Source organism: Rattus rattus, chromosome 1, assembly GCF_011064425.1.
Source record: "Rattus rattus isolate New Zealand chromosome 1, Rrattus_CSIRO_v1, whole genome shotgun sequence".
NCBI lineage: Eukaryota > Metazoa > Chordata > Mammalia > Rodentia > Muridae > Rattus > Rattus rattus.
The window spans coordinates 205,503,449-205,521,088 of NC_046154.1; the positions used below are offsets into that span (position 1 = coordinate 205,503,449).

The window sequence follows — 17,640 nt, forward strand, 5'->3', positions numbered from 1 at the left end:
GTTCTGGGGCACAGCAGAAGGGGCCTTCTGAAGTTTGGGGGCTGTGGGGTCATGGGCGTCAGAGCCAGAGGCAGTTGGTAATCTGGCAAGGCAAGACTGCGCAACATGCATGCCCAGAGGCAGTTGGCTATAGTCACAGTCAGAGCAGAAGTCAGGCGACATGAGGTGGCCAAGCAAGCTCTGAGCCGACTCAGGAAGCTGGCAGAGAGAGTGGGTGACCCTGAACTCCGAGCTGGCATCCAGGCCTCACTGGACAGCATACGAGGTAAGAGATGCGCCGGTCCCTAACTCGGCTGCTTTGGGGACCAGTCCGGGACACAGAAACGCTTAGCTGTGTCTTAACATAGTTTCTGGTCGTTTAGGCATCGACTTCCTAGTTCTTGAGATGGAGCTGGGAACTGGGAAGAAGACATCAGGGGAGATGGGAAAAGACACGGGGTGTGTTATTATTCCTCTTTCCAAAAACCCACTCTGAACAAAGCATGGGTCACTGTGGAACGGACCTTCTTGGCACTAGAGAGTGGATACACACTGGGGAGACAGAGTGTAACAGACTCGATAGAGTTCCTGTCTGAGGAGTCCCGAACAGGAAGCCGGCGGGGCAGAAGGTTCTGGGACTCAATAATGTGTCCATTCCCAGGACCCACTAAAGATCAGTGACCTCTTGTTCTCCAGCTGTAGACACACACACACACACACACACACACACACACACACACACACACACACACGCACGCAGAGGGGGAGGGTGGTACACCACAAAGGATGTCAGGTTCCCAGACACACTAACCCTTAAAACTCCACACTTCATACAGCTGTAGTCGTGGTGCAGCGAGGTCCCCAGGACTTGCCTCAGTCCCCTCTTCTCCTGCCTCCCCTTCTCGTCTTCCCCTCGAGTTCCTTCCGTTCTACCTCCTTAGTGCCATTAGAGTAGCTGATGACAACACTGGGAGGAAGTGCTGTCATGGCAACAGCATCCACCACATCCTCCTGCCCACTGTAGCCTTGGATCCTGTGCTGGGGCCCTGGTAAGTCTGTTCTCCATCCACGAGGCCCAGCACTGAGGAACTGGGGGGCTGTTATATTCCATCCATTTCTGGATTCCCGAGAAATCACAAAAGCAGGCTTCTTTGCTTGTGAATTGCGTCAGGGAGAAGGAAGCCCATCCTCTGTCAGACCCTGATCATTCCAGTTATCTGTTCTCAGCTACTTCTTTGGGAAGTGAGTGTCCAAAAAACAAACAAACAAACAAACACTTTCTATCCAGGACACCTTCTGACACCAGGGCACAATTTAGAGACAGGATTGGTTGGTTTAGGTTTTTAGTGGGATAGTTTCCATGCCTCTGCCTTCTCATTACCCTTCTGAAGCTAGCGTCTCCTTCAGCTCCTGAACACAAGCCTCTGACAGGAAATACACTTGCATCTTCCCTGATATCCACAATGATGGGAAAAGGAGACCTAGCCGGGCTGGTTCACAGAACTGTCTAGGGGAAAAGCTCTAGATTCCACCTTTGTCTGAAATAGCATGGTGTTGGGACCAGGCAAAGAAATTCTCTTAGTCCTAGAAAGGGGGAGAGAGCTAATGTGATTGGGGGGAGGCATCCCAGTAACCCTGGCACCACAGTCTCTCAACTTACGATGGAGATGGAGCAGAACTGAGGGTTCTAGAGCGGCCTCGGTTACACAGCAAGTCCTAGACTCAGCTACATTACATACTGAGCCGCTATCGAAGGAAGGAAGGAAGGAAGGAAGGAAGGAAGGAAGGAAGGAAGGAGAGAGTGGAGGCTGCTAGACCTTTCTCCATCTCTTTGTGTGTGGTGTGTGTTGCTGGGGACAAAACCTAAGGGCCTCTAGGCCTCCTACCACTCCAGGCTCCACCACTCCACAACCCCAATCCAACACTGGTTTTTGTTGTTGTTGTTGTTGTTGTTGTTGTTGTTGTTTTTGTTTTGAGTCTGAGTTTAGGTCCTGCTGTCTACCTCAGGCTACCCTTGGACTAGCTGTGTGGCTCAGGCTGGCCTTAAACTTTCAGCTAGCCTCCTGCCTCAGCTTCCTCAAAAGAGTGCACTACCTCACCTGGCAAAGCTGTGCTCTTCCTAAGTAATTTGTTCCAGACAGAATTCTGTTCACACTAAATATGAAGGAAAACTGAGACCACTCCACCCCCAAACACTAGAAAGCTAACAATTCCGGTTTAATGAAATTGTCTCCTTCATGAAAAATTAGGGTGGGTCAACTGCCCTGAGGATGTCTGATGGGCGATCCCTAAGAAACCACTGACTTCAAACATAGGATATGGGAGAGAGTGGATATGGGTCTCTGTAGAACAAAGGACTCCCCGCACCCTGGTTCAGCCCCCAACCCTTACCCCCTACCAGGCCGAAGAACACGGTGCTGGCTCCTGCCTCCAAGAGCCGCCCACGGCAGCACTTATTATAGTCTGGGCTGCGTCAAGAGGGTGGGACGCCAAATCAAAGTACCGCCGCTGAGACTCTCCAGATCCCGGGCAGGGGTCTCCAAGGCTTCAAGATCTTCTTCCTTCCAGCCCTCCTCCTCCCTCCATGGGGTCTCAGTCTCTCTTCTGCACGGGCTTAACTGCTCTTATTTCTCTGCCCCTCTGGAGGACAAAGCCTTGAACTCCAAAGCCCCCGAAGGGGTGGGGACACAGAACAAATGGTGTCCATTCACACCCCCCCCACACACACACCTGCTGTATGAACCAGGCTACATAGACCTCAGGACACTGAATGGAAACACCTAAAAGGCGGGCTCCCGCTGGCTCAGCTGAGGGGGTCCCTTGTGTCCAAGGAGCAAAATCCCCCCCGCAGGTGGGTATCCAGGTGTGAGAGTAGGGCCTTCACTAACCAGCATCCCCTGATTGGTCTCCCACTCATCCTACACACTGATCCCTCCTCTCCGCTTATCCCCGCTGCTGCTTCGGAGGCACTCTTGGAGCTACGGTTGCTATGGAGACTAGATGCATTTTGGAATAAAGGGGGTGTCAGTCGGTAGATGTATTTCTTCCACCTTGAGCTGGGCCTTTGACTCATGCTGCAGATTGGGCTCAGAAGCCCTCAAGCCTCTCCCCTCCAGAGGCAACCCCTCCTCCCTTCCTACCCTTCTAAGTTCCTTGTTTGTCCCCATCCCTGGGGACACTTTCCAAGTTCACTTTGGGACAATGAGTTCAAGGCGCAGTGCAAGTATTCAGTATGGGGTGGGAGTGGGGTGGGAGCGGGGTAGGAGAGGGAGCTGGGTGATGAGAAGGGAGACTCATCCAGGTACCCTGAGAAGGGAAAGGGAAAGGCCCAGAAAAGGATATCCCATTTCAGCTTCCCCAGAATTGACTGGGACCAAGAGTTCTCTCTGTTCCCTGTACCTGTCTAGCCAATAGTTCTGTTTTTACCTTCGTCCCTAAATGCTATATAGTCCACATTCGTGTTCTCTAACCTTGGTGTGAGAAATGAGGGGGCTAGGTAGTTGTTGGAGGTAATTCCAAGTCCCAGGAAATCCAGTCCAGGTTTTGGGAGGGAAATCCAGTCCTGGATTTTGTACCGCCCTAGCAGACAGCGGTGCTGATGGTGGGGGGGGGGAGGAGAGATGGGGTGGGGGGGCCCGCGGGCCGCCTCCTCCTCAATGTGAGGGGAGCGCCCGGACACAACGCGCATCCGGACCGAGCCGATCCCAGGCGAACACCCCCCCCGCGACTCTTCTCCAGGATCCACGCCCCTCCCCTCCCAGACCCCAGATCCGTGGGTTCCTACCCCCTCCCGTTCCCTCTTTCCTCCCCCACTGCCTCCAATACCTCCATCCCTAGCATCCTTCCCGTGCTCCTGCGAATCCCCCGCACAGACAGCCCCACTAGTCTCCTACCCCAAGACCCCCCTTTCCCACTGCATCCGCGGCCTCTGCCCATTGAGTCCGCATTCCCGCCCCTGCCTTCCCCTCACCCGAGCTTCTCCCCCAGTCCCCTGTCCCCTTTTCTACCCCTTTTCCTTCATCCCCATTTGCCCCCACTACTGTCCTCCCCACCCTCCTCCGCCCATCTCAACGCCCCCACCCAGACCGGGGTGCACGATCCGGCGCGCCTCCCTGGAGCAGCACCAAGGTCCCGGGGCTCCAAGGGGGTGGGGGCGCAGGGCGGGGAGCATGGGGAGGGGGCGCCCCATGTGATGGGAGGGGGGCGCAAAAGGAGGCGGCGGAGGCGGCGGCGACAGCGGAGCCGGGCCGGGGGCTCAGAGGGGTCCGGGGGCTGGGGGCAGCGAGCAGGGCGGCCCCATGGCTGGGCCCCCCTGAGGCAGACCCGGGGAGTCCCCTCCCCTCCCCAGCTCGGGGGTCTCCGGGCCCCATGAGCCGGGGCGCGGGCGCGCTTCAGCGCCGGACAACGACCTACCTCATCTCGCTGACCCTGGTCAAGCTCGAGTCGGTACCTCCGCCGCCGCCTTCTCCGTCTGCAGCTGCTGTCGGCGCCCCCGGGGCCAGAGGCTCCGAGCCCCGAGATCCTGGCAGCCCCCGAGGCGCGGAGGAACCCGGCAAGAAGCGGCACGAGCGTCTCTTCCACCGGCAGGATGCGCTGTGGATCAGTACCAGCAGCGCGGGCGCCGGGGGCGCGGAGCCCCCCGCGCTGTCCCCGGCTCCGGCCAGTCCGGCTCGCCCGGTCTCCCCGGCTCCGGGCCGCCGACTGTCCCTCTGGGCCGCCCCTCCGGGACCCCCGCTCTCCGGGGGGCTGAGCCCGGACTCCAAGCCGGGGGGCGCCCCCTCTTCCTCTCGGCGCCCTCTACTCAGCAGCCCGAGCTGGGGGGGTCCGGAACCTGAAGGCCGGACGGGTGGCGGCGTCCCGGGCTCGTCCTCCCCGCATCCTGGCACCGGTAGCCGAAGGCTCAAGGTGGCGCCTCCTCCGCCAGCTCCCAAGCCTTTCAAGACCGTGACCACTAGTGGAGCCAAAGCCGGCGGGGGCAAGGGCGCGGGTAGCCGCCTGTCATGGCCCGAAAGCGAGGGCAAACCCAGGGTCAAGGGGTCAAAGAGCACCGCCGGGACTGGAGCCTCTGCCGTTGCGGCCGGCGGGGGAGGGGGCGCTGCAGTCACGACCTCTGGTGGGGTCGGGGCTGGGGCTGGAGCGAGAGGAAAATTGTCCCCTCGGAAAGGCAAGAGTAAGACCTTGGACAATAGTGACTTGCACCCAGGACCCAGTGCCGGTTCTCCTCCGCTCACCGTGCCAGCAATCCCAGTTCCAGCTACTTCTGTCACTGCCGCCTCCACGCAGCCCCTCGGGCCTGCACCCCCTATCACTCTGGAGCCACCAGCTCCGGGGCTAAAAAGGGGCAGGGAGGGCGGCCGAGCGTCCACTCGTGACCGCAAGATGCTCAAGTTTATCAGCGGTATCTTCACCAAGAGCACAGGAGGGCCTCCCGGCCCCGGGCCCCTTCCCGGACCCCAAGGCTTGTCTTCCAGCAGCGGGTCCAGGGAGCTGCTGGGCGCAGAGCTACGCGCCTCCCCTAGTGAGTAGGAAGGGTCAGGGCCTGAGACACCTGGATGCTTACTTGGGATGGAGGGACACTGCAAGAATGAGGGAGGCGTTCCTCTAGGGTGGATGGAGGAGCCAAGCTCCTCTACCAAGGGATGGGGCCAAGGATAGGAAGAGGTCCTGAAGCCAGTAGAGACTGAGATGGGTGTTTTCCGAGCGAGCTTGTGCTTCCCGGGAAATGACGGCCTTGTTGATGCCAACTGTAGGAAATCCTCCTACAGAAGCCTCAGGCCCCAATCCCAGCCCTGGTTGGATTCTACAAACAAGGCGATAGGGGCTTTGCTTGTTGTTAGAGGGACGCTGGAGGGGCAGGGGATGTGGAAGCCTCAGTTTCCCCCTGAGTAACTGGCACAGGTGGTGTGGCAGTGACCTTGCAGGCAGCTCCTCGCCAGAGACAGGTCTCCTGGGTTGAGAGCGAGCTGGTGGCTTTTCCATGAACTGATGGTGGATTGGGCGGTTCTTGAGTGAGCGGGGGCTGGAACGTGCGGATTTAAATGTGAACTGAGAGGGGGCAGATAGGAAGCCTGGCTTCCCGCACTACCCACCCCCGCCCCACAGCGGCGTCGAGACCCGCCCGGGACTGACCCCGGAGTGAGGCAGGGGGCGGAACTGCTGCTAAGACAATTCTTATCCCGGGAGACTTGGGAGGCCATACAAGGAGGTCGCTTTATTTATTTAATTTTCCTCCCGAGGGTGCCTTTATTATTATTTTCTAACTGGTAAAGACAGGCGCGTTGGGGGTGGGGGTGCGACCGACGACTCGGTTCCGCTCACATTCCCCGGAGGGGAGGCGGGTCTGGAAGCGGGGGCGGCCCCGGGGGTTTGGCTTCTGAGCGGGTGGGAGCAGATGGCTCCGGATCCCCGAGTTCCCGCCGCAGCTGCGGCGGCGCCCCGGGAACGTCCGGCCAGTGTCAGGCGCGGGGGCTGGACCCGGCGGGCGCAAGGAGAATCTTTTCTCCCCAGGCCTGTGGTTTCTCTCTGCTTGGGGATGGAGCTTTACCCCACCGTTCTTTCGGAGGCCGTGGAGGTCTAGGCAGAGGAAATCCCAAGTTTTGTCCCCCTTGGGCGATGGACAGGGGTTAGAACTACCTGTACCACTGACCTTGAAAAAGGGCAGGAAAGCCTTCACCTATCTTCTGTGAAACGGAGGTGTAAAAAGACCCATTCCATTCTAGGACCCAGGCCTTTCCTCTTGAATCTGCTCCAAGATTGTTGGGGGGGGGGACTCTATTCTCTGTAGTGTAGGGAAATCATTGCTAGTAAAGTCCTGGTCGGGTTTGGGGCAAGGACCCACGTTTGGGGATGAGTTCAAGGGAGATGCCAACTGAAGTATTTTTGTCTTGCTAGCTCTGTTGCTAAGCAACCACTGAGCGGTGGCAACAGCTGTGGGGAGAGCGGCTGGGATGGGAGGACTGGGGACCACTCAGACCTGAGCCACTGCAGGCAGGGTACTCAGGGTTAGGTGAGCTCCTCAGAAAAGAGAGTGACTGAGAGCTAGGAGTCCTCCTACGCCAGACTCTCCCTTCTTACTGTAGTTTTCTTTACCTTTCCAGAGGCTGTGGTCAATAGTCAGGAATGGACTTTGAGCCGATCAATTCCCGAACTGCGCCTGGTAGGTAACCGGTCTCTTGGCTTTCGGGGGAAAGTTTACCTCTCACAGGAACTCTTAATTCTCTCTCGCTTCACCTAGCTCCTCTCTGAAACCAGGAACTCTTGAGTTTAGCATCAGTGAGCAGCAGAGCTGCTCCATACTCACTCACAGCTTCTCTGGTCACTTTCCATTTGCTCCAGCTTCTCCTTTCTAGCTAACAAAACAAACAAACAAAACCCTTTTGGTGTTCCATTGCCTAGAACTGGGTAAAACTTGTAGTTAATGCCTAGACCTGTGTCATGCTACACAAACATGCTTAACACACACACACACACACACACACACACACACACACGGGCACTGCTCAGTTTGTGGTCTGCTTTGGCCTTGAGACCATTTCTTATATGTCATGCCCCACTGTCCCCAGCTGACTGGAAACCCTGTGGGTCCTTGTCTGATGGCTTGACACTGCCCAGTCCCTGAAGGCGCTCTGGCATGAACAGACCCAGCATCTTGTCTTTTGGTAACTCCTACTGTCTCTATGTCACATCTCTCCTTTAGGGTGTGCTGGGTGATGTCAGGAGTGGGAAGTCATCCCTCATCCACAGATTCCTCACGGGTTCATACCAGGTGCTGGAGAAGACTGAGAGTAAGTCCTCCGGCACCACAGTAAGCTAAGGCTGGGGGCCAGTGCCTGGCCAGGTACCACGATGGCCCTCAAGGCTCAAGATCTAAAGTTCAGGGACTGTGGGAAGGTCTAGTGACCTGCCCTCTGACCCATTAAACTGCTTCTGGGCAGGTGAGCAGTACAAGAAGGAGATGCTGGTGGATGGGCAGACCCACCTGGTGCTGATCCGAGAGGAAGCAGGGGCACCGGATGCCAAGGTGAGGCACAGAGCCGGTGATGCTAGCAGGCGGGCTAGGGTCAGTACTGACTTGCTCAGAAACCCTCGGAATGGTACCCAGAAGGAGTGGGCCTGTATGACCTCTGTTTGCCTTCTCGTCCCTGCAAGTTCTCAGGCTGGGCAGATGCTGTGATCTTCGTCTTCAGCCTGGAGGATGAGAGCAGCTTCCAGGCTGTGAGCCATCTCCATGGGCAGCTGATCTCCCTCCGGGGGGAGGGACGAGGAGGTCTGGCCCTTGCCCTGGTTGGGACCCAAGGTAAGGAGAGGATGTGGAAGCCCTGTTTCAGAGGGCAAAGGGTAGATAAGTATTACCCACCATGGTTGATAATTTGAAAGGTGCCTGGCTGCCTATTTAGATTCCAGCATCCCTCTAGAGGGAGCCTGATGTCCAAATAAGGAAATAATGAACAAACAAACTTCCCAAGGTCTGAGCAGAGAGGAGAGGACAGTCTGGGAGGGCAGAACAGCTGTAATGGCCGTCACTGTTCCGCTCTGGAAATGTCACCTATCCTGTGTTCACACTGCCATTTCTGACGCCACCACCATGAGACACACAGAAAATGTCAAATCCTAGTGTGGATAGAAAGCCTTTCCCTTCGGCTGGGTCAGGCTGACACTGTTTAAAAGAAATTTCTCTGCAAACATGGAAATACTGAGGAACCCGGATGGACAGAAAACTTTTGAGTTCTCCTAGTAGTGCCTCAGAAGCACTTAGGCCGTCACCACCAGCCCTGCCCAGTTGGTAGGACACTCTGTGTGACTGCACATGCTGTCGCTGCAGGTGCGGGCCTCCACATGTCTCTTGCCTCCTGGTTTCTGACAGGAGAATGAGCAGCCTCCTGTTACCTATAGGCATTCACCTCTCCCCTTGTTCCTGGGCCAGGTGTCCTCCCTCAAGTTCAATATGTTTGTCATCTGTGAGTCTCAGCCACTGTCAGAAAACCCAACTCAACCTCTGGAGTTTGGCTGGAAACACACACGTACACACAGAGACATACAAACACACACACACACACCACATACGGGGGATGGAGACAGACAGACAGATATACACGTACACACAAACAGACACACACTGGGGGGACAGACAGGCAGATATACACATACACACAAACACACACACACACACTGGGGGGACAGACACACACATACAAACAGAAGGACACAAACACGCACACAGACACACACCACACACAGGGAGGACAGACAGACACATACACACAAACACACACATACACAAAGACAGACAGACACAAACAGAAAGACAGAGACAGAGACCACTTAACTTGGGCTGGGCCCAGAACTCACAAAGCTGCTTGGACATTAGCCATCCACCTGAGGACAGACAGACGTTCTCCCACGCTAGCTCTAGGAGGTCTAGCCTGGGCTCCACACACGTGGCAGAGGGAATCATGAGCATCAAAGGAAGGGTACCTCGCCAGTCCTGCCCCTTTCCTGTCCCCCCAGACAGGATCAGCGCATCGTCCCCTCGAGTGGTGGGTGATGCTCGAGCCCGGGCATTGTGTACCGACATGAAGCGCTGCAGCTACTATGAGACCTGTGCAACCTATGGGCTCAATGTGGACCGGGTCTTCCAGGAGGGTGAGTGTGGTAGTTCCCAGCATGCACCAGTGGAAATCAAGAGAGCCTGAGATATCCCAGAGACCCAGTATCCAGTTCTGTGTTTCCCAGTGACAGGACATTGGCCTCTGGGAGGAAGGAGGGGTCTGGGAACCTATGGAGAGATGTATTAATTTACAGATGCTTTCTGGCTGGAGAATCTAGGCATAGGGAGCACAGAGACTCTGGCGATAAGGAAGTCCAGGCTATTTTACGGCCTGTACGTCTCAGAGGGGGGCCATGGGTATCTGTCCAGCTCATGACTCCTCCAATTCCCCTTCCCTTCAGTGGCCCAGAAGGTGGTGACCTTGCGCAAACAACAGCAACTCCTGGCCGCTTGCAAGTCCCTGCCCAGCTCACCGAGCCATTCAGCTGCTTCTACTCCTGTAGCTGGGCAGGTGAGTTGGGTGTCTGAGACTGACTCAGAGGAAGTGAAGAAATGGGTTTGGGGGGATTAGAAGGTAATATTGAGGCTGGGAGGTGGTGGCACACGCCTTTGATCCCAGCACTTGGGAGGCAGAGGCAGGCAGGTCTGAGTTCAAGGCCAGCCTGGTCTATAGAGTAAGTTCCAAGATAGCCAGGGTTAGACAGAGAAATGCTGTCTTGAAAAACCAAAACCAAGAAAGAAAGTAACATCAAACTGGAAATCAGCTGGACTTGAAGTACGTACGACTTACAGAGTCTCTGAGCAAGTCAGCTTCCCTCCTCAGATAGCTGCACTCTTGCCTGGCATGGGACTCAGGAGGTCAAACATCACAAAACTTAAAGCAGTGTGACAGTGCTGGGGCGGGGGGTGGATGGCAGTGCAAATGAATAGGAATGATGTCAGCAGGAATGAGTAATGATGTAATGGTGATGGTAGACAATAATGTCAGCTTGGTGGGCATGGATGTTAACTGCTGACTCCTCCATATGCCTCCAGGCTAGTAATGGGGGCCACACTAGCGACTACTCTTCTTCCCTCCCATCTTCACCCAATGTTGGACATCGGGAGCTCCGGGCTGAGGCAGCTGCGGTGGCTGGGTTGAGCACCCCAGGGTCCTTACATCGAGCAGCCAAGCGGCGGACCAGCCTTTTTGCGGTATTGGCCATGCCAACCCCTTTTCTCTTCTTCCTGTTGTGACCCCCTTTTCCTTCTGTCCCATTGCCTGCCCGTCATCCTTAGCTGCAGACCTCTCTGTTGGGCTCTCCCTCCTCACTCTCCTCCCCTTGTTATGTCCTCCCATCCTCTGGCTAATTCCAGTTACCATTCCAGAACCGTCGAGGCAGCGATTCTGAGAAACGGAGCTTAGACAGTCGGGGCGAGACAACAGGGAGTGGGCGAGCCATCCCCATTAAACAGGTAAAAGGTTCGAGAGCTGAAGAAAGGTTCACAGGAGCTGTTCTTAGCTGGCTTTTCCCCAACACGTCTTCCGTCCTGTTTCCCAGAGCTTCCTGCTAAAGCGAAGTGGCAATTCCTTGAACAAAGAGTGGAAGAAGAAATACGTGACCTTGTCCAGCAATGGCTTTCTGCTCTACCACCCCAGCATTAATGTGAGTAGTGGAGACGGTCACACTGGGAAACCCTGAGTCCATGTAGTTCTTTATGTGTCCGTGACTAGTCCTCGAATCTGTTCTGGGAAGCGTTAGTTCAGTCCTCTTAAGTGTGTGAAGCAGGTTTAGAGCCCACACCTGTCGATCCTGGGAAGGTGGATTTATTGCCCTCATCGTAGTCTGGTGGGAGACTACCAAGGGTGAGCCTGTCACTGGCCTGCCATTCAGGGAATGTTTCCTTGCCAAATCTGACAGGCCCGCTCCCTACACGCTCTTCCCAACCCCATCAGCTCACAGGTTTTCTCTATCCTATATAACTAACTAATGTTCAGTACTCCGAAAGGCCTGAGACCCACACAGCAACCCTGTACCTCTACAGGATTACATCCACAGTACACACGGCAAAGAGATGGACTTGTTACGAACAACAGTCAAAGTCCCAGGCAAGCGGCCCCCAAGGGCTATCTCTGCTTTCGGCCCCTCAGCCAGCATCAATGGGTTGGTCAAGGATATGAGCACTGTCCAGATGGGTGAAGGCCCTGGTAAGTGGAGCTGAGGACAAGGGGGTAGGGACAGAAGAGAAAGGTGGGGAGAGGGAGGAGTTGGAACTATACTTGCTGTATGGGGTGAGGCTGAGAGGTACCGTACAAGAGAGAGGGCATGGAGACCCGTTCACTGACAGCTCCTCTCCATCTCCTCCTGACAGAAGCGTCAACTCCAATGCCAAGCCCCAGTCCCAGCCCCAGCTCCCTGCAGCTCCCAACAGACCAGACATCCAAGCACCTGTTGAAGCCAGACCGGAATTTGGCCCGTGCCCTTAGTACCGGTCAGTGTGATCACTCTTCATCTACTGACTTCCAGATCCAAATGGGATGAGGGTGGGGGTGGGAGGATTGACATGAGATGGAGGTTTAGCGAGGCAGCACAGGAATGTCTGCTGGGTGAGTGGCACCAAGCTCAAATGCCCCATCTCATGGAAGTGAGTCTGCCTGCCTGAGCTCAGGTTCCTGGTTTGACCTGCCCCATGGGCAAGTTACTCCGTCTGTTCCCACTTCGGTTTCTATCCTACAGGAAGTGTTTCTAAGGCACTGGTTCTTAACCCGTGGGTCTCATCCTCTTGGGCAAACCTCTATCTCCAAAAATGTTTACGTTACAATTCATGACAGTAGCGAAATTGCAGTTATGAAGTAGCAACAAAAATAATTTTGTGGTTGGGGGCCGCCACATGGGTATTAAAGGGTCTCAGGGCGAGAATGAGAACAGGGACTGGGGGAGGTATTAAAGGGCAAGGTGAGAACCACTGCCTTAAGGTTTAATTTACAAATTGAGGACTTTGGCCAGCACGTAGTCAGCCATCAGTGTTTGAAATGTTTGGAAATTATATCTATAAATTATTTATGTATATATATATGCACATATACACAAACAGGAAGTAACACTGTAATAAATGTTCCTTGCAACAATGTATCAGGTCAAGATTACTCTCCATATTTTAGGAATGAAAAACTGAGGCTCGGAAGATTAACTTGCCTAAGGTCTGGAGGCTAATGTGTTGCAGGCTTAAGAGCTGAGGTCAGAAGGGGTTGGGATTTAGCTCTCGGTGGTAGAACGCTTTTGCCTAGCAAGCGCAAGGCCCTGGTTCGGTCCCCAGCTCCAAAAAAAAAAAAAAAAAAAAAAAAAAAAGAGCTGAGGTCAGATCTGACTTTTTAGTGCTCATTCACCTGCCCGCCTCCACAGGGATGATCCAGGGGGGCCTCTTGGACAGGGACAGCTGAGGAGGGATACCCTAAAATGCCAGTTAGTTCAGGGCAGGATACAAGCTATAAGGGAGTCTATGGAAGGGCAACTGAGTCACTGTGTCCCCCTCCCTAAGACTGTACCCCATCTGGAGACCTGAGTCCCCTGAGTCGGGAACCCCCACCTTCTCCCATGGTGAAGAAGCAGAGGAGGAAGAAATTGTCCACACCATCTAAGACTGAAGGCTCAGCTGTGCAGGCTGAAGGTGAGGCTGTGATGGATAGTTCCACTCCCACTCTGAACCCTCCTCCCCTGTCCCCAACCCCTGACCTAGCTCCTGCAGAGCAGGATAAGTCCTGAGCTGAGTGCTTGACTCTCGTTACCTCTGCACATAACTGTGTGGGAGATGGATGGACACCACCCAGCTCTTGTCCGTCCCGTTCCCAGCCCGTTCCTTTCCTGACTCTAGTCCCTGCCCTCGTCTACACTTCTGACCCCATCCTCTGCACCATATTTAGTACTGCAGCCCCTGAACTCAGTGTCCCTTTTGACTCCCCCAGTCCCTGTTCTCATTCTCACCTATGAACGGCAGGGTCCTCCAAGAGCCCTTCATCACTGATCCCTAAGCCTGCCCCCTACCCCCAACAATCCCTATCCCTGTTCTGCTCCTTCTGAGCCCCAGGGTCCCCATCCCAGTCTCTTGCCCCCTTTCCTACTATTCACACAGATTCTGACACCCCCTTCCCCACAGAGAGCAGGTTTCTCTCTGGTCACAGTGCCTGCCCCCCTGGCCCGCCTTCCTCCGGGTGCTTGGACCCGGTTTCCAGACCTGCCTATTCTCATGCTCTTGGCTTCTGCTCCACTCTGCTCCGGGGCCACTGACTTCAGTTCTGCTTTCTCTCCCCATCTGTCTGTCCTGCTTTGTCTCTGGCACTCTCTGTCACTGTCTGTCTGTCTCTCCATCTGCCTCCTTCTCTTCTTGGTCTCTCTCTCTCTCTCTCTCTCTCTCTCTCTCTCTCTCTCTGTTTGCTCTTCATTCTGTCTCTATCTCCTTCGCTTCGGGAAACCAGCCAAGCGCAAAATGTGGAAACTAAAATCCTTTGGTAGTTTAAGAAATATTTATAAAGCAGGTAACAAGTGGGAGCCGGGAGGGGTGCTCAGCTGGGGTGCAGAGGGGTGGGGGGCCCTGCCTCTCCCTGCATGTGCTCGGGCTTCCTGCTGTTTCCCACCCTCTGCTCCCCCTTCCTTCCACTGCCCCCCTCCTAGGGGCTCCAAGGACATCAGGGAGGAAGGGTTTGGGGGAAGGCCTCCTGCTTGAACTCTGCCCTTCATGACCTCTCCCATCCACCCACCCAGAGGAAAACTTTGAGTTCCTGATCGTGTCCAGCACTGGTCAGACGTGGCACTTTGAGGCAGCCAGTTTCGAGGAGAGGGATGCCTGGGTTCAGGCCATTGAGAGTCAGATCCTGGCCAGTCTGCAATGCTGTGAGAGCAGCAAGGTCAAGGTAACCGTTTGGACGCTATGGATGGAGTGGAGGCTAGCAGGAAGCTGGGGGAGGGTCAGAGGTACGCTGTGCCAGCATTAACTTCACTCCTCTGCAGCTGCGCACTGACAGCCAAAGTGAAGCCGTGGCCATCCAGGCGATCCGCAACGCAAAGGGAAACTCGACCTGTGTGGACTGTGGAGCCCCCAGTGAGTGCAAGGGCGCTGTTGAGGGACCTAGGGGGTGGGATCCCAGGAGTTAGCTGCAGTCCCGTGAATGGTGGGGTGTCTGTCTTACTGTTGCATCCTGTCCCAGACCCCACGTGGGCCAGTTTGAATCTGGGCGCACTCATCTGCATCGAATGTTCTGGCATCCACCGGAACCTGGGCACGCACCTGTCTCGAGTGCGTTCGCTGGACTTGGATGACTGGCCGCGGGAGCTGACCCTGGTGCTGACGGCCATTGGCAACGACACGGCCAACCGCGTGTGGGAGAGCGACACTCGGGGCCGTGCCAAGCCCACGCGGGACTCTTCGAGGTAAGGATCGAGGATCAGCGTGAGGGTGTATGATTTCTGGGAGGTCTGGACTAGAGGTCCCTTACAACTCTTTCCCTTGGCCCCTGGTACTGCAGGGAGGAGCGTGAGTCGTGGATTCGGGCCAAGTACGAACAGCTGCTGTTCCTGGCGCCTCTGGGCACCACGGAGGAGCCGCTGGGCCGCCAACTGTGGGCGGCTGTGGAGGCCCAGGACGTGGCCGCCGTTCTGCTGCTTCTGGCCCACGCGCGACATGGGCCGCTGGACACCAGCGTGGAGGACCCTCAGCTCCGCTCGCCGCTGCACTTGGCGGCCGAGCTCGCCCACGTTGTTATTACACAGCTGCTGTTGTGGGTACGTGAGCGGAGAGGTAGGGAAAGGGAGCCTGGAGGTGGGTTTGGAGATGTCGGGTGGGTAGCATGTGGGTGGAGGTCCCCTGAATGGTGCGTGGTCACACGACTTTTCCTCCTGCAGTACGGCGCAGACGTGGCGGCCCGCGATGCGCAGGGCCGCACAGCACTGTTCTACGCCCGCCAGGCTGGCAGCCAGCTATGTGCAGACATCCTCCTCCAGCACGGCTGTCCGGGAGAGGGCGGCAGTACAGCCACCACGCCCAGCGCGGCCACCACCCCCAGCATTACCGCCACGCCCAGCCCGAGGCGCCGGAGCAGCGCTGCCAGCTTGGGTCGCGTGGACACCACGATCGCGCTGGTATAGTTGCCCAGCCGCGGGAGAGACACCCCTCACCCCCGCGCGGGCCGGGCACGACTACACCGGGTGGACCATTGGACAGATGCACCCACTCACCTCTCCAGTCCGCACCCCGTCCCACGGGAGCACTTTCTATCCCCACGAGGGCACAGCCCCGCACGCCTCCCAGGAGACACAAACTCACCTCCCTCTCCCCAGCGAGGCATGGAGACCCTGGCTCATCACGCCCCTACTTCACAGCTTCCTTACTTGGATTGCCCTGGGTCTACCTGCTGGGTGTTTGTAGGTGGGCACTCCCTGTATGGGCTCCAAGGTGCTTGGACTTGCTGGCTCGTGCCCCCTAGGGGCGGGGAAAAGATCGAGTCCTGCCTGCGTTCTACAATCGGGTGGCCGGAGCCGAAACCCAGGCTGGCTCCTGGGGCAACGCCACACCAGAGGGAGGGGTTAGTATGTGGAAGACTAGCCCTGGGACTTGGGACCAATTTGGGGACCCCACCCCTTCCATGCTAATCTCACTGCCCAGTGAGGGGGGAGGGCAGCGAGGGGCAGGACCCCTGCTGCCCATGGAGGTGGAGGGGTCCCCAACCCTTTCCGTGAAAGGGACCATGAGGAGTGGAAATCAGATATCCCCCCTCTACCTATCTATGAATGGAAGCTAAAGAGCCAGGGGGAGCCGAGAGCCTGGGTCCTTCCCCTTACAATCTTGGGGTAGGGGGAGGAGGATTGGAACAGGAGGGGACTAGAGAGGGGCCTTGTAATTTATTGCTTTGTTCCCCAACATGGGGATGGGGTGGGTAGGGGCAAGGGGAGGGCATTTCAGGGTAGGGGAAGCCAGGGGTGGGTAGGGGTGGGGTGGGATGGGGGTGCTCTCGGGTTGTGTCTGTGACCGTGACTGCGTACCTGTGACTGTGCAGCGCCCGTGGTGATCTGGGGTAGGGGGCACCCCTACAATGGGACCCCTCCCCCATAATCCTTTCTGTCCAGCCCCTCTCTCACTGGAGTAGCTCCAGGTCCGTTTCTCCTTTGCTCCCTCCCAGCTGGGGCTGAGAGGGTGTGTAGTGGCTGGAAGGGTTTCAAGGTCCTGGCCCCATCCCCAGAAAGGGGGAGATGGTGTGGACTTCTCTGGCCCAGCCCTGCCACCCTTATTCAGCCCGGCTTTGGGCTGTCTGTGTCAGTGGTTTCCGGTCTTTTTTTTTTTTTTCCTGGCTAAAATATTTTGCAAAAGACCAGGTAATTGGGCAGTGGAGTGAAGAGGGGGCAGGGGTTACCCCCCTCACCTCCAAAGCAGGTGGTGTGAATCTTAACAGCAATTAAAGAGCAAGTGGTTTTGTCTAGGGGGTGAGATGCTGGTCTGTTATTGGGCAGGCAGGCGAGGGTATGGTCTCCGTGCTTGGGAACTGGGGGAGGGAGAGGGTTGAGAGAGGTGCTGGTTCCTGGGCTGGGGTTAGGACAGCACCCCCAGGCACGGATGTAGCTCCGGCTTTGTACAACAACCCTGGGTTTGTGAGGTAAGAGCAACAGTGGGGACCTGAGAGAAGTTAGATGCACAGCTGATGCTGAGCCTAGGAAGGAGTTGGAGCATGGCGTTTGAAGAAACAGACAGGCCTGGGGAGTTGAGGTGGGGTTGGCAGGCAAGTGAACTCAGTGGCCTCTTAGTGTCGAGACCCCTGCAACTGCTGTGACCTCAGGGAAGACCGCTGCCCTGGGGAAGATGTCTGCCCACTTTGATCACTAGGCATCAGACCTAATGGAGGTGAGACACTAGGGACTGAAGGGGCAGGTTTCCCAACCATTTGCAGGCCCTGAGGTCCACAAGGTCCAGGCATTTGCTCATTTTTTTTTTTTCTTTTTTTTTTCGGAGCTGGGGACCGAACCTAGGGCCTTGTGCTTGCTAGGCAAGCGCTCTACCACCGAGCTAAATCCCCAACCCCGCATTTGTTCATTTTTATTGTTGCAGGGTCACCTGGTCATGGTGGTCTAGGCCATAGTACTGCAGCTTAG

General features: G+C 56.2%; 1 protein-coding gene across 3 annotated transcripts; it reads left to right on the forward strand.

Annotated features, from left to right (window-relative positions):
• The first annotated feature begins 90 nt into the window (after positions 1–90).
• Positions 91–16,973, forward strand: Agap2 (ArfGAP with GTPase domain, ankyrin repeat and PH domain 2). 3 transcript variants are annotated; one of them, XM_032913489.1, is made up of 19 exons: positions 4,240–5,497; positions 7,077–7,135; positions 7,676–7,763; positions 7,914–7,999; positions 8,128–8,275; positions 9,487–9,621; positions 9,928–10,037; positions 10,562–10,720; positions 10,895–10,981; positions 11,068–11,172; positions 11,552–11,714; positions 11,879–11,998; positions 13,046–13,174; positions 13,980–14,039; positions 14,266–14,414; positions 14,512–14,602; positions 14,709–14,931; positions 15,027–15,282; positions 15,403–16,973. In XM_032913489.1, exons 1-19 carry the CDS (start codon positions 4,348–4,350, stop codon positions 15,643–15,645), a joined length of 3,561 nt encoding a protein of 1,186 aa, XP_032769380.1. In that variant the 5' UTR covers positions 4,240–4,347; the 3' UTR covers positions 15,646–16,973. The 3 variants fall into 3 exon arrangements, with proteins under 3 accessions (XP_032769392.1, XP_032769386.1, XP_032769380.1); XM_032913501.1 differs by lacking the exons at positions 4,240–5,497; positions 13,980–14,039 and adding an exon at positions 91–265 and having other exon boundaries at positions 15,403–16,018; XM_032913495.1 differs by lacking the exon at positions 13,980–14,039 and having other exon boundaries at positions 4,239–5,497; positions 15,403–16,018.
• Positions 16,974–17,640: the final 667 nt, after the last annotated feature.

Excerpts from the sequence above, each read along its gene's own strand:
- Agap2 (XM_032913489.1), top strand. The coding sequence starts at position 4,348 with ATGAGCCGGGGCGCGGGCGCGCTTCAGCGCCGGACAACGACCTACCTC. Across the intron at positions 5,498-7,076 it reads AGAGCTACGCGCCTCCCCTA|AGGCTGTGGTCAATAGTCAG; the intron begins GTGAGTAGGAAG and ends TTACCTTTCCAG. Across the intron at positions 8,000-8,127 it reads CAGGGGCACCGGATGCCAAG|TTCTCAGGCTGGGCAGATGC; the intron begins GTGAGGCACAGA and ends CGTCCCTGCAAG.